The sequence below is a fragment of the Oryctolagus cuniculus genome, chromosome 3 (assembly GCF_964237555.1).
Source record: "Oryctolagus cuniculus chromosome 3, mOryCun1.1, whole genome shotgun sequence".
Lineage (NCBI taxonomy): Eukaryota > Metazoa > Chordata > Mammalia > Lagomorpha > Leporidae > Oryctolagus > Oryctolagus cuniculus.
In genome coordinates, this window is record NC_091434.1 from 173,190,529 (window position 1) to 173,206,378 (window position 15,850).

The 15,850-nt window shown below is 41.2% G+C and overlaps 1 protein-coding gene across 13 annotated transcripts in view; it reads right to left on the bottom strand.

The window, feature by feature from the left end:
- Positions 1-15,850, bottom strand: part of DGKI (diacylglycerol kinase iota) — a 504,889-nt gene that overhangs the window by 67,240 nt on the left and 421,799 nt on the right. For all 13 annotated transcript variants that reach the window (XR_007920530.2, XM_070071340.1, XM_051849034.2 and 10 more), the window contains 4 exons: positions 9,690-9,759; positions 6,942-6,982; positions 5,918-6,045; positions 3,774-3,896 (listed from right to left, as the gene is read on the bottom strand). Coding sequence is in view for 12 of the 13 variants with exons in the window: in XM_070071340.1 (XP_069927441.1) it covers positions 3,774-3,896; positions 5,918-6,045; positions 6,942-6,982; positions 9,690-9,759 (362 nt within the window). In the remaining variant the exon portion in view is untranslated. The remainder of the gene's footprint in view (positions 1-3,773; positions 3,897-5,917; positions 6,046-6,941; positions 6,983-9,689; positions 9,760-15,850) is intronic.

The window sequence follows — 15,850 nt, forward strand, 5'->3', positions numbered from 1 at the left end:
TGACTCACTTTAGCAGTGTCTTGAAAATGTTGATAAATTGTATTTTCAATTTTAAGAATTAAAAATTTTTCTTTATTGTCTGTTCTTATTGTCAACAGGATGTGAAAATTTAACTTTTCCTATCTCCAAGTTGACTGGGCTTTAAAGCTGAAAGCACCAAATGCCAACCATGCTATCATAATTCTCCATGACCTTTCTGTGGATAGATCCTTAAATATTCCAGCTGCGAAGGAAAAGGTTGTAATACTGAGTAAATCTGAATCTGCATACATACTCTGCAACACAGAAGCACACATGTACCAGATGTTTGCTGCAGTTCTAAAAATCATAAAATAGGCGCCATGGGAGGGGCGGCCCGGCCCCTCACCCCAAGGCACCTGAACCCCTGTGGGAGACCCCCGTGAGGGTGGGAGCTGGGAGGGCGAGAACACAGCAACACAGGTCTTGCTCTTCAAGAAACAAACAAAAATAGAATCATAAAATAGTCTAAGTCAAAACCAAACTGGAGAAACAAAATATGCCACATTTATGATATAATATTATCTACCAAAAAGGTATTAAAATCCACATATAACAGCATGAATTTCAACAATATGAAGTTGAATGAAATGGCAAGTTCCAAAAGTATATGCAATGCATGACACAGGTGTTTAAAAATTTAAAAAAAAAAACAAAAAATACAAAATCATAAAACAATATTATTATTTTTTTATTTGACATGTAGAGTTATAGACAGTGAGAGAGACAGAGAGAAAGGTCTTCCTTCCATTGGTTCATTCCCTTAATGGTCGCCAGGGCCAGCACCGCACCGATCCGAAGCCAGGAGCTGGGTACTTCCTCCCAGTCTCCCATGTGGGTGCAGGGCCCAAGCACTTGGGCCATCTTCTACTGCCTTCCTAGGCCACAGCAGAGAGCTGGCCTGGAAGAGGAGCAACCAGGACAGAATCCGGCACCCCAACCAGGACTAGAACCTGGGGTGCCGGTGCTGCAGGTTGAGGATTAGCCAAGTGAGCCACGGCGCTGGCCACAATATTATAATTATAATTATTATTATTATTATGCTACTCTATGTGGTTTATGAATTAAAAGGAAGACCTAATGTACATGTAGTAAAACATGACAAAATAAGGGTGATTGGAACAGAACTGCCTTCTATTTAATTTTTATACTTATTTGAATTTGGACATTTTAAATAATATTTAATATTTTTGACTCAATCTCTTTTTTGCACAGCAAAGAAATTGTTTTAAAATACTGTTATATTTGCTATGCAGAAAGCTTGCAAATACATATTTAATGTGCATAGATAATACCTCTATATTGAGGATATTTTACTTTACAAATGTTTAAAAGAAATAGAACAAAAGTGTACTTTCTGGGGCTCTAGGGCTTTGAGCACACTGCCTTGGCAGGGTTCCCTTTGGGAAAGCGTAATTTAGCAGAAAAAGCACAGAGTCAAAAGTCAAACCAACCTCAATTCCAACCACACCTGCTAACGTGAGCGACCTAAGAAAAAGATTTTACCCTCTGTGAGCCCCAGGTTACTCATCTGTAAAGCACTGGCTAATAAGAAAACAAAAAGGTGGGAGGATGGGTGCCAGGGAGGGAGGGAGGGTACCGTGGGAAGCCATGCTCTTAAAACTATATATATGAAATACATGAAATTTGTTACCCTTATGTAAATGAAATGTTTTTCAAAGAAAAAAATTAAATTACATTAAATAAATAAAAGTTATTGAAAAGTTAAAGACAAGGAGGACAAGGCAGGTAGGAGACATTTCATCAATAGTAGCTATTATGACTGTTACTAGATATTTTAATAACTGAGATCATATCAATTTGTGTCAGAAATGATCTCTTCAGGAAATGAAAATGTTATTTGTAAACAATTAAAGGATACACACAATGAAAAAATTTGAAGAAATAATGGAAGAGTTAACATTAGGTATTTACTTATTTTTTTTTCCCTCAATCATTTTTCATCTCGTGTACTCCACGAGTCTGCCTTGTGCCACAACGTCTAGAGACTCAGCTGCAGAAACTCAAAGTCTAGAGGTGAATATTTGGATGTTATTTTATTTGTTTTCCAACTGATTCTGCAGAAGTGTTTTCCTACAAAGGGTCAACTACTCTAGTTCATTTAAGAGATAAAACAGTAATGAATGACTATGAAAACCAATATATGCCAACGAAGATCAATTTTTAAAAAAATCAAGTGAAATATTGAAAGAATAACAAAACTCAGACAAAAATTGAGTTGATTTTAACACAGTGCTTTAAAACTGATGCTATTACATAAAGTTGTACATTTATGTGTGATTCTTGGGAAGCCCATTTACCATCTTAGAAACAGCCATTTCGTGTATCAAGATATGTATATCAGTGCGTTATCTATAGAAAAAACAGGGCATTGGAAACTAGACAAAAATCACATTCTAACTTTTTGAAAATAGCCTTTATATATATGAACAACGAAAACACTCATCTGGGTTGTCTAAACTTAACAGCTATTTCTGCAGCTAATTAAAACTCTGATTTTCTAAAAGTCTACCCACGGACAGACTGCCACTTCTTCAGCCACGCATGGGTGACTGAGTTGCCCTGCTCCCAATCTGCAATTCTGTACATAAAGGAACTGGAGAAACACCCTGAATGGTAAGCAATCAGGAACTAACAACATTGCTGAATTAAAAAAGAAAATCCATAGTAATTCTTTTTCTTTTTCTTTTCTCCTCTTCACACAAAGAAATAAAGGTGATACAGAGAAGCAATTAAAATGAAGCCTCCTTTGGCCCTGGGAGCATCTGAGTAAAACTTTCGCCAATGAAATAATTAGCTCCAGCTCTCTAATTTTCCTACCCTTTGTCACAACAAAATTGCTTCCAATCTTCCTTAACAAATAATTCAGCATTTTGCCTCTTCAGTTAATCCTCAATTTCTAAGAATCCAAGCAATCTTGCCAGTCCATCAAAATGGTCACACTGTGTTATAAAGCTGTTGTTACTATTTGAGTAGGACCCCCAGATACCCCTGGAAATCAGCCTGATTTTGTGAACCTGTGTAACCTCTGAGATGGGGTGACTGAGTATTAGTGAGTGTCTCTGACCACGGACCACACCTAGAACCTGCTCCTGCAATGAAGGGTGGCAGGAGGGAGGACTCACTGGACAGAAAGATAGCAGAATTTACTGAAAAATTCCAACAGTATCCTGCTTTCTGACCATGATCAGAACTCAGAAGAATCCACACCAACAATTGTGCTCTATGATTTACCCCCAAGGACTGCATCCCCAAGTCTGGCAGCACCTCGTGTTAGCCAGCAAACCCACTTGGCAATACCACAGCACAGCAAACGTCCAAGGGCTCAGGACTCGAAACAACTGAACCCTCAAGTCAAAATGTTCACACAAACGAAAACACATGTGTCCCTTCCAAACCAGTCATGATCTCTCATGCCTTCCTGCTGTGGCAAATGGGGACATTAGGTAGATACTGGACCCCAGTAAAGAGAACACTGGTCAGTTAATAGGATTTACAGATCTACATGCGAGGTTTCAGGATGACTCAGAAACAACCGCAATGGAAGGTGACACTCCATCTGGAGTTTGGGACAGATACAAGGAGCAGGGCAAGCAAAACCGTGAAACCACACAGCGACACAGACACGAGACAGACTGAGCTCCAGTGAGAAGAGAACCCTTCCCATTGGGGAGCGTGGTACAAGCCCCTCCCAGTCACTGCAGCCCGAGGAAAAGCCAGTGGGAGCCTCTTACTGTAGCACGCGGGAGTGACTGAGGTCTTGCATATCTGAGTCTTCATAGTGGGGAGTGATCATCCCCAGCCCACTGTCACTCAGCATGCGCTTCCGGAGCGCGGGATTCCACCAGTCTGACAGCCTGGGAGAAAGAAGAGCGCCACATGGTTAGGCATTTGCAGTCAGCCGCGAGGCTCCCACTCTTTCTCTGCACGGCTGCTGCACCCCAGTGTAAGAAGTGGCATTCACCTTTCCAGGAGACTTAACAGATACTTCACGGTTTATCAGTTCAGTTACTTTTCTCAACATTCATGAGCCAGTTCTATGATTCTGCCCTCTTTACCGATGACAAAGTTGGACTTCAAGATCAAATAACTGTATGTGTGACACCCATAAAATGGAAGGGAGACTCACATAGAAATGCAGAGCAGGAGGGAGCAAGCCTCTTTCGCGGCTTCCCTGATCCCAGTTTACTTACGGGTTTCCGGGATAGGAGGGCTAGGGGGTTGGAAATCATGAGAACTGTGAAAGGGATAGGTTCAGGTTCAAGTGTGTTTTCAGGCTATTTTATTTTGCAGCTACAGCTAATAGAGGTACAATCCAGGCAAAGCGCTCTGAGCCATTATTTGACTTGGAGAGACTAACGGCGAAGGCCAGGACCAGGGCCAGCCTGGCAGAATAAGCTCACTCTATCAGACCCATTGCTGGAGCTGGGGATCTGGTGGGATGAGGATTCCTAAATGCCAGCATCTGCTTCTCTGAGGCAGGTTGTGGCATCATACCTGGTTTCTCCACCATCTTTGGGACTCCCAGGGCTTCATCAGGCTACTCCTGGTGCCTGTCGGCCTTTCCCCCATCCCAGGGCAGTTCTGCTACCCCTGGCTCTGGTTTCCTACACACATTCCAGTTCTGTCCCATGAGGCTGATTGACTGCTCCTGACCCCCAGAGACTCAGCATACATTGTGGATATGAGCTGGCCCTCGTGGAGTGGGAGATACTCAAAAAAATTCATTGACAAAAGGAAAAAAAGGGAAAAAAAGTGAATCAAGTGCATATGCCTATTTATAGAGTGTATATATGCACTTTGCATTTGCTATTTGTGTGACTATGTGTATGCTTCTTAGGGAAATTCTTGTTTCAACTATTCAGTCTCCATGGACCAATAACCAGTGACTTTGCAAAGGCAGAGGTTTTTGTTCATTTTTATTTTTGTGTGGTTGTTTCCCAAGTGCATACACTAATACTGGCAAAAAAAGAGCTCTAAATAAATATATTTGAATTATTGAAATAACCTCAGAATACTCATGGTATTTTGGGGATACAAGGTAGTAATTATATGCATGGGCTGTGACACACACACACACAAACCATGGGGTGGAACTTGAGTGTTTCTATTTTTTGTGTGTGTAATATTATGTAAGTAACATAACCTACTAATCCTCTACATTCTTGTCTATGGATTCAGATAAGAGGACTGAATTTTCAGAGTCATTATGAAATGATAATGATGATTTCAGTAACATTGTATTTAACGACTGTCTAGCAAGTGCCAGGAACTATGTGACATGTTTCACCTATATCAATTCATTTAACCCTCACAGAATTCTCTGGGCACCTATTATTATTGTTCACATTTCACAGATGAAGAAACAAACACAGAGTACTTCAAATGATTGGATAATAATGAAGTGGTGGTAGGGATAGCAGAAATACACGCAGCACACACATCGCTCATACGTGCTTGGTATGTCCATTGTTGCCGTACAATCTACATGTCTCAGGTAGGCTGGAAATAGTGGAGAAGAGCAGCAGGAGAATAATCATCACCTCACCAGTATCAATTAATATGTGGGTAATAAAGCCCCTACAGATGTTTACACACAAATACAGATGTATTTTCTAGAGTTGTTAGGAAGTACTGATACAGTACAAAAACAAGGTTCAGATGGGACACAACTCTGATTGGGAAAGTATTTCTATATAGCCACTCACTCGTAAAACAGACTGATAAAAGAACCAGTCATTCCACACTGAAGAAACACAACAAGAAAGCCTATATTTTAAAAGTTTGATGTCAGCAGAATGTCAATTCCAAAGTCAAGCAGATAAAGATATCCTGTGGCCAACCTCACACGGGTACCAGAGAGGAGAAGCACACTCACCCGGAGGCTTGCTCCACCACAAGATCAGGCATGCCCGGAGGTGTCCCTGCCTGCTGCGACACCACCATATCTGGGTCCAGAATAAAAATCTCATCTTGGGAAATCTCCATCACAAAGTGCAAGTGTTCCTAGGAAGAAAAATAACTATGTCAAATGAGTGACGGAATGCTCTAAACCGACATCTGAATAATAACAGGAATAATGAAATTCTGTGACATGTCAAATGATGTCAGTGTTACTATCAGAGGCCTGACAGATGATGGTCCCTCTGGAGCAACACTGTGGCAGGCAGCTGGCAACAGTAACAGATGATTCCTCTTGGCTCAGGATTCTCAACCAACCAGCATTATGTTGGGTCTTGAAATGATCTTGCCTCTTCTTTCCAAATCAAAGAAGTGACACACTACATGCTATTTGGATCAACATGAGAGTATGAGAGCCTAGACTTCTTGTCCCTAGGATCTGGTCAAACTTCGTTAGCACGGGTAACAGTTGCTTTACCATTAGGGTTAATACTGTACTGTACATCTTTTTCCCAGGAAAATGTGGTCGGGAGAAGACTTGTTAATCTTGGGTAAACACATTCTTTTTCTCGTTACTCAACTCTGGAGATTGATGAACTGCAACTAAGAAGCTCAGATAAACCCTTAAGTTCTCAAACTTGATAACCAGAAATGAGCTTAAAAGTGCACAAAATTGAGCTAGATAAGAGTTAAAGCAGAAGTGTGGGTGGAAATTTGGAAGGCAGGGTCGTGATAATGTCTATAATAAGTTATTATTTGTACTCACTGGAATAATCAAGCCATATCACTTGGAGTGACATGTGTACATAAAGAATACACACAGATGTGTGAACATACAGAAAACGTGAAGACAAATAAGACATTCACAGCTTAAAACACAAATACCATTGCAAAGTTTGGATGTGTTTCAGTTACAAAAGTTCATGAGCTTTAGCTATTAGTACAGTATACTGAAGACTTGGGAATTTTTCACTTTCACAAGCAGGCAGAAGAGAACTTACCTGAGATCTGTCTATTCGATAAAAGCGATCAGCAGAAGTTGCTGGAGGGAAAAAAATGTACATGGCATTCAGAGTGTTCTGAGACCTGGCAGCAAGTGCACAGCCTGCTCGCCCACTCACATTTCAGGCACACTCGACCCCTGGCCGGTCCCTCAATCTATTAAGAGAAACTCAGCACTCCCAGGCCTCTGCTGCTGCCTAGTCCATGTTAGGGGAGCCCTTCCCACTGCACTGGCCATCTGAATCTTACCTGCCTTCTAAAGACAGCTCACAGACTTCGTCCACTCCGACACTTTCCTCGGTTCCAATGTCACTATGCAAGACTCAACTACTGTTCCTCTGTCTACAGAAACTAGTTTCACAGATAACTATGAAACTAAGAGACTTGTCTCAGTTCTTTGTTTTCATGTCTTCCAAAATTAGCACAGAACCTTGAACAGAGATGAAACTCATTATGTTTCTATTAAGCAAAGCTATAAAAACATTTTTTTTGGTTGGTGGACTTCCCAAGGAAGTGACTCCTATTTGGGGAGCCACTTGAAAATATGTGCCAGGATGATATCAACCTGCAATCCTACAGCCGTCTCTGAGGGAATCCAAAAACAGTGCCCTTTCTGTCCCCTTTCCCAATTGTTATCTAAGTCTCCCCTAAAAAGGACTGGGCTACACCTGTGGTTTGAGAAAAACAATTGTTTTTGTTAGAAATTTTAATTACAATCTATTTAGATTATTCTGAATACTAAAAAGAATCATGTTTCTATTAACTTTAACCTGAGTCCAAATATTATAGATTTTCTACCAATAAAAAGCACAAAAGGAAAAAAAATAACTCTCAAGCAATCATTTAAAAATCACAAATATTTAATGAGTAGCTTTTCTCCCAAAGAAACTGAACTAAGAAACAAGATGGCTATCGTCTCTGGTCTCTAAAAGGTAAAAATACAGTAAAATTTCCCTCAGAAGGACTTATTCTACTTTGTTCTTTTGAACCATGACTACCACCATGGTTATAACCATTGAAGAGTTTTAATGTAACTTTTTATACAGTAAAAATATGTTGGTTAAGGTAATTATCTAATTTTATCTGACTGTATATTGAACAGAATAATTTTTTCTTGATTATTAAACATATATATATATATACATATATAAATTGCCCTTAGGTGTCTTCAGGCATAACAACAGACAATTGCATTTGTCACTGCTTTGAACTAACGGAGTTGAAAAAATGAATCTTCAGAGGCAATTGATTAGTGAAAACCTGTACCGTGATTTTTCTAAGTTAGAGCTCACAAAGGTCCAACCTCCCATCTTAATAATATTGTTCTACACACTCACACACCCCATTGTACTGTTATCCACTCCATAAACAAAAGAGAGTTCTGCAAGGAATCCCAAGTCTCCGTAGACAAGACAGAGGCTGGGCAGTAGGTACACTGGGTAGTATATAAGGAAGAATGTAGGGAAGTGGGGTCGGTGTTGTGGTTCAGTGACTAAACCACTGCTTATAACACTGGCAACCCCATCAGAGTATTGATTCAAGTCCTGGCTACTCTGCTTCTGATCGAGCTTCTTGTTAATATGCCTGGGAAGGGAGCAGATGATTGCCCAAGTACTCGGACCCCTGCAACTACATGGGAGACTGAGATGAATTTCCTAGTTCCTGGGTTTGACCTGGCCCACCCTGGATGTTTGGTCATTTGGGGAGCAAACCAGCAGATGCAAAATTCTCATTTTTATTCTTTTGCTCTCTCTCTCTCCTTTTGTCACTCTGCCTTTTAAATAAATAAATAGCTCTTTTTTTAAAGCCAAGGATATATAGAGGTGAAAATATATTACAATATGGGTGATTAGATAGAAAAGTAAGAGCAGGCAGCACCTGAGAGAGTTAGAGGTGCTTGAGATGGAAAATGGGCTCATTAAGCAATCATAAAATAACTAACCGCTTATGCATGCAAAATGTATGCTCCGCAGGGCAAGCTTGCACGCAGCTGAAAATTTCCACATCTTTACAGAAACTTTGACATCATTAAAAATATGAAAGTTCCAGAACACGCATGCAACGTAAACATTAGTACCCATCCTCTGCTCACGGAATCCAGCTACTGGTTTGCTTGAACAAGGAGGGCACTCAAAAGTTTAGGCAAAGGACGATGATTAAAGGGCAATGTCCTCTTTTCTTTCTCTTTTTTTGGACAGGCAGAGTGGACAGTGAGAGAGACAGAGACAGAGAGAAAGGTCTTCCTTTTGCCGTTGGTTCACCCTCCAATGGCTGCTGCGGCCGGTGCACTGCGCTGATCTGAAGCCAGGAGCCAGGTGCTTCTCCTGGTCTCCCATGGGGTGCAGGGCCCAAGCACTTGGGCCATCCTCCACTGCACTCCCGGGCCACAGCAGAGAGCTGGCCTGGAAGAGGGGCAACTGGGACAAGAATCCAGCGCCCTGACTGGGACTAGAATCCGGTGTGCCTGTGCAGCAGGCAGAGGAGTAGCCTAGTGAGCCGCGGCACCGGCCTAGGGCAATGTCCTCTTTAGCAAGCTGATGCTGAGTGAAGCCAGCGTCAACCAACTTGCTCTGAAGGAGTCCTGCGACAGCAGCACCTTCACGTCGTTTGAGATGCAGGTGCCAATCGTGAGGGGTCACAGGAGGGCTTTCTGCAGAACTGCTTGGAAAACTGGACCCTATCCAGTCGTCACAGCCACGCCCTGCTGCTTCCCTGTCCCAACCCCTGCGAGAAAGGCAGACACTTACCGTCTAGGAAGCACCACCGTGGGGAGAGCCTCTGAGCGGAGAGTGCCCTGGGGAAGGAGGCTTCATGGTCCTGAAAAGAGACGCGCACATTCTACTGGCTCCACCGAGCCACCGAGGGCTGTCCCACACCTCACATTCTGCCCAACCGCCTACTTCTACGGAGTGTCATCTTTTCCTAGACAAAGCCTGCTGAGAAGACCCAGGCACATCTTCTACTAGAAACAGAAACAAGGGCTCTGCTTTGGAATTCATTATTTCACACAGAATTTTTTAGAACAACTCACGAAAGTTTCCAGAAGATTTCTCATTGTTCCATTAAATATGCAAAAATGATGTAACTTGGGACATTAACTTCCTTTTTGGGAAATTCTTGCTTTCCCTGTGTGACGCCACGGAACTAGTGGCAGCCAGCTGTCATTTATAGTTTGGCTCTCCACACAAAGCCTGGGCACAGAATGGAAAAGAACAAATTTCATCCACTGGTCAGGGAGGAATTATGATATGGGCAATAAAAGCCATCCAACGATAGCTTCAAATCTCCTCGGAACTGGGGTGGTGTCTATTCCACAGGGCCATTCATTGCATGGAACCGAAGAAAACCAATCCCCATGTTGAGGTCTTACCCTCAGCCTTCTCCAGTGAATCTGACCACAGAGCAGCAGAGGAGCTGTGCCAGGCTGGCCCATGACAAAATCACTGTGCCCAAGGCTAGCCCAGCCAGCAATGTGCTCATCTCCCTTAGCAATCTCCAGGATTCTCTCTGAGGACGCCATTCTCTCCTTTCACTTTGACCTCAGCGCCGTCTGATGCCAGCACCTTTACTCTTTGCTCTCAGCTTACATAGAAATATTTAACTTTCTCTATAACTACTCATATTATTTAGTCCCTGGAATACATTCCTTCCCCCATCAGACTTTACTTTTGTAACTGTGTTAAAATCCACTTGCCAGCCCTTAAAATCCACTTTCAATGGTTCTCTCTCTCTAAAGAATAAATTCATCTTGACTGATCCTGTTATACCTTCTGATAATTTTCTTAACCTCTCCCCTCATTGCAACCCCAAATTCCTGAAGCTTGATTTTTTTTTTAAAAAAAATGTATTTACTTGCTTGAAAGTCAGAATTACAGAGAGAAGGACAGATAGGAAGAGAGAAATCTTCCATCTGCTGGTTCACTCCACAGTTGGCTGCAACAGCCAGGGCTAGGCCAGGCCAAAGCCAAGAACCAGGAGCCAGGAGCCGGGAGCTTTCTTCTTGTCTCACATGTGGGTATTATGCTTAACATTTTGAGAATTATATTTTGATGCAGTGATACCTTGTTTTAAAGGAGCTTAAGGTATTTGATGCATTTTTATATAACACGTAAGACTCTCAGTTTGGTGAGAAGTATTATTACACACGAAGGATTCAAAACTAACCTGAAATATTCAGTGGTAACCATGAGTTCTATTAAATAAAGACCTGAAGCAGAAATAAATTATTAAATAGAAATGCAGGTGTCTTCTATAAAAGAGCTGAAATACCAGAAACATTACTGAGTTTCGTTGAATATGCTACAGAGAACACCATGAAAACATTCTAATTTCCATAAGATTACCTAAAATTCAGTTATCATTTTCAGCACCTAAAGATTGACACCACCATCATTATGACATCCACATGGGATAAAATTGATATTTAATCTGGTTCAATAAAATGCAGATGAGCCGTGGGTCACTCATTGCTGAAGAAAGGTTGATATCACTGTGTGCCTTTTTATGTGTAGGTGCCTGTGGGTCTGGGGAGATGTATGGGTATGTTGGCTTCATTCATTGGTTCTGGGGAGATGTATGGGTATGTTGGCTTCATTCATTGGTTCTGGGGAGATGTATGGGTATGTTGGCTTCATTCATCTATTTCTTTTATTAAAGGTTTATTTATTTGAAAGGCAGCGTGATAGGGGGTAGAGAAATTCCATCTTCTGGTCACTCCCCAAGTGGCCTCAAGGGCCAGGGCCAGTCTAGGACAAAGCCGAAATACCAGAACTCCATCCAGGTCCCCCATGTGGACGGCAGGGACCCAAGTATTTCAGCCAGCCTCTACTTCTTTCCAAGGCGCATTACCAGAGAACCAGATTGGAAGCAGAGCAGCAGAGACTCAAACCCAAAACAGTGTTCCAAGGCAGGCTGTCCGTGTTGCAGGTGGCAGCCTAGTTCACTGCGCCACAACAGCAGCCCCTATCCACTCATTTTTGTACAATTATTTACTTTAAGCATTTGGCATAACTCAACATCCTTAGAGAGAATGTCATCATTTTGTTTATTGAAAACACACTGGTAGTCATAAAGCTCTTTAAAATACCTTAATGGGTATTCAATAGGATCAGCAATCCTTGAACTCTCTGAAATCTTATGCTAAGTTTTGAGTGTTTGTGTATAAGTGCATTTTCCTGGAGAGAGGCATTCTGCTTTCTACAAATCATCAAAGTGAGCTGAGATCTACAAAAAAGTCAAAAGCCACTAATTTAAATAATTCCATATTGAAGTCAGAAGAAATTCAACAAAATAAGTTGTTGAACAGTAAAATGCTTTAACAGTATTCAAAACTCACAAACACAGGAATCACTCTCTCAGCGGAACTGGTGAGCACTGAGCCACGCTGAAGCTCTCTGTATTGTCAAGTTCGGTGGCTGAAGTCAGGCAATTTGCGCATTAGCCAGCATCCCATAAGAGTGCTGGTTCCTATCTGGCTGCTCCACCTCCCATCGGGCTCCCTGCTATTGTGCCTGGGAAGGCAGAGGAGAATCTCCCAAGTGTGTGGGCCCTGTCACCCCTGCGGGAAACTCTGATGGAATTCCTGGCTCCTGGCTTCAGCCTGGCCTGAAGCTTGCTGTTGTGACCATTTGGGGAGTGAACCAGATCTAACTCTGTCTCTCCCTCTCTCTAACTCTCCCTTTCAGATAAATAAATAAATCTTTTTTAAAAAATGACTCAAAAACTTTATTCCCATCCATTGTCTTTCCCAACAACTTATTTTTATTGTAACCCACTTATATTCATTTTGTTTAAACAAGTAAGCAACAAAGGTATTTATATTGAGCATTAAATGATCTTGGTAATTGAAATTAAATGATATCATTAATTAAAAGCAGAGGAATCTGATTTTGAAAGTCTGTTTTCCTGAAAAGAAATGATTATCTTTCCTGGTGAACTGAAGAGTAGATACATTTTAGAGCATGTTACAGCCCTAACTTCTCTGAAATTCTTCCCTGAAATAGGTTATATCCTCTTGCTGCTTTGTGGAAGCTCTTTCCACCTTGTATATAAAAAGTGAGCACTTAAGAGGATAGCTGTTAACATAAAAAGGGCCTACATTAAATCTCATCTGAATTCTAAAGAAAATGTAATTAATAGCAATGTCATTTGTAATGCAATTACACTACTTGTTTAAAAACTTTACAGGCCAGGCCAGTGTTGCGGCACAGCAGGTTAAGCCACCTCCTGCAAAGCTGGCAAATCATAACAGCAGAGCACCGGTTCAAGTCCCAGCTGCTCCACTTTGATCCAGCTCTCGGCTAATGTGCCTAGGATGGCAGCGGATGATGGCCCAAGTGCTTGGGTCCCTGTCACTCACGTGGGAAACCTGGATAGAGTTCCTGGTTTCAGCCTGACTCAACCCTAGGCATTGCAGCCATTTGGGGAGTTAAACCAGTGGATGGGAGATCTCTCTGTCTCTTCTTTCTCTCTCTGACTCTGCCTTTCAAGTAAATAAAATTAAAATCTTTAAAAAATTATATGCACCAAAAGCTACATAAAAGCAGTGAATTCTCAACATAATTTTGCCTTTGGTTCTAATCCATACACATATATGCAAATGAAACTATCTCACCTACATTGTGACAGTAAAGGTTTGAAATTTTCCTGAAATCAGTGCTAAAGTGATGTTCCAAGTAGCAGACTGATAACATGCACAATATACCCCTCTCCACCAGTCCATCACAAACTAAAATAAAAAATAAGGAAAACAAGCCACCAAGCACAAGTGAGTAGCAGGATTTTATTTGAAAGAACTGAAGGAGAAGGGGGCTGAAGCCAGGGTTGGGGGCAGAAAATCTGGTGGTGGTTGAGGTGGTCCCTATTGCTGGATTTCACATGAGCTTGAGAAACTGAGCAAAAGTTACGTTGAGTGAGAATGTCTGCTTTGGCAAACTGATGCTCTTGTAGGGTGAGACCATCATCAACACAGGAAGGTTAAGAACTGAGATGCCAAAAAAATTCCTGCCCTGACATGCTGAGAAGAGACAGAGCTGTGACTGGGAAAGAAAAAGAAGGCAAGAGATGGTGCATCGTCCACCATCAATCAAGTGGCGAGGCCAGTGGTAGTGGCTCCAAAATTGTCAAGAGCCGCAGCTTTTAAGGACAGGACAATCCTAGCCCACTTGGCTACCAACTGTGAGAATTCAGTCAAGTTTCTTATCTTAAGTGTGCCCTGAATCCCTCATTTATAAAACGGCTGCAATAGTTTCTCTTGTAAAGGGTTACTTTAGAGGAATAGGGAAATGACATGGAAAGTGCGGAACCCATTGGCTAGTACATGCTGACATGCAGATTTGGGTATTCTAGACAAGCAGTGCTGAGGCAGCTAAGACAAAGCCTTGTTACTGAAAATAATTCTGACCCTTAGCCACATGAGGAGTTCATGGGATGCAGGCCACATTCCAGACCAGATCGTTTAGATTTTATCTAAATTTTATCTGTATTTTATCTGTGAGCATGTTTGCTCTCAGATTCTGGGTATCAGAGCAAAGAGGGAAACAGGACAAATTTGTATGAGTGGATGCAAAAAAAGAATGGCATGAGACAAAGGCTGAAACCATGCCATTTGTTGGTTGGGAGCAAGTAGGGCTTGTCTTAATCATCAGTCTAATGCCTCTTTTTACAGTGTTAGAAGCTATATAATTGTCTTGAACAGGGTGTTGTTTTCAAGGCTGAATGTTGTCAACAACAGCAGTATTTTTCAGAACATTTATACTGCACTCTCCCTTCCCCATTCAACAGTAATTGTGCTAAACTGGCATTTCCTTAGTATCACCAAAATTAACTTTTCTCTTGCTGATTTTGGCTGTCAGTTGTCACAAAGCTATAAATTACTCTTACTCCTGTAATACAACTGTGATCAACTTTTTGATATCTACTAAAAACAATGATGTGCAAAGCATGTGATTTGAAGGTCACCAGGAGCAAAGCATGGACCATGTCTTTAAAAGTTGGTGACAGGGGCAGAAAAAAATGAAGTGAGAAAAACAAGACAACCCTTTGCGCAGGATGTGAGTATTGGTTCCAATTTCTTGGAAACTTGAGGTTGGACCCAGAAGTGTTCTCAACTCTAAAGGATAAGGCCAACAAATGGTTAAAAGTATGCTTTGATTTGCAAATTTTGCACATTAAATGTACAGTGACTTGTTTTCTGATAGAGCCTAAAATACATGCTTGAAAATATATACCTTTCACAAAACATCTGATTATGGATACTTGAAAAATGTGGGCTGTGTGAATGCAGCTACATTGCAGAAGATATTCACATAATTACCCGAGCTGGGCCTCTAACCATCATATCTGTAGCTTTCAGTGGTATTTTAAGCTTCCAGTCTTCTCAGTCCTCTCAAATTGCATAATCAAATCAATGATTCATCAAAGAGATAAGACACTTGACTTGAGCATTTTTTGATCTGTTATTATTCTCCATATAAATAGTGTGATTTGGATAAATGCAACTGACATCGCTCTATAATGGAGCCCACATGACACAGCCTTAGACATTTTTGCCCCTTTTTATTTCAAATGCAATAATCTTCTAAAATTACAGGCTTTTTAAATGAATATTAACAAAAACTGCTCATTTCAAAAGTCCCTGATATGTGAATCTCTTTTGATGTATGTTAATGGATAATATGTTTCTCTTGCTAAAAATATGGCCATGTGCACAAAAGCAAAGCTGATATTTCATATAGATACATATTTCTGAAAGCCAAATGCCGTGAATTATATATAACTGGTAAGTAAACCATCTGAACCACTGTTTCACATGCACATGACAAACTTACTTTTAATTCACATCTAATTGTTCATAGCTTATACACACATAATTTAATGAAGACACAGCAGTCCCATTACACACTCCAGT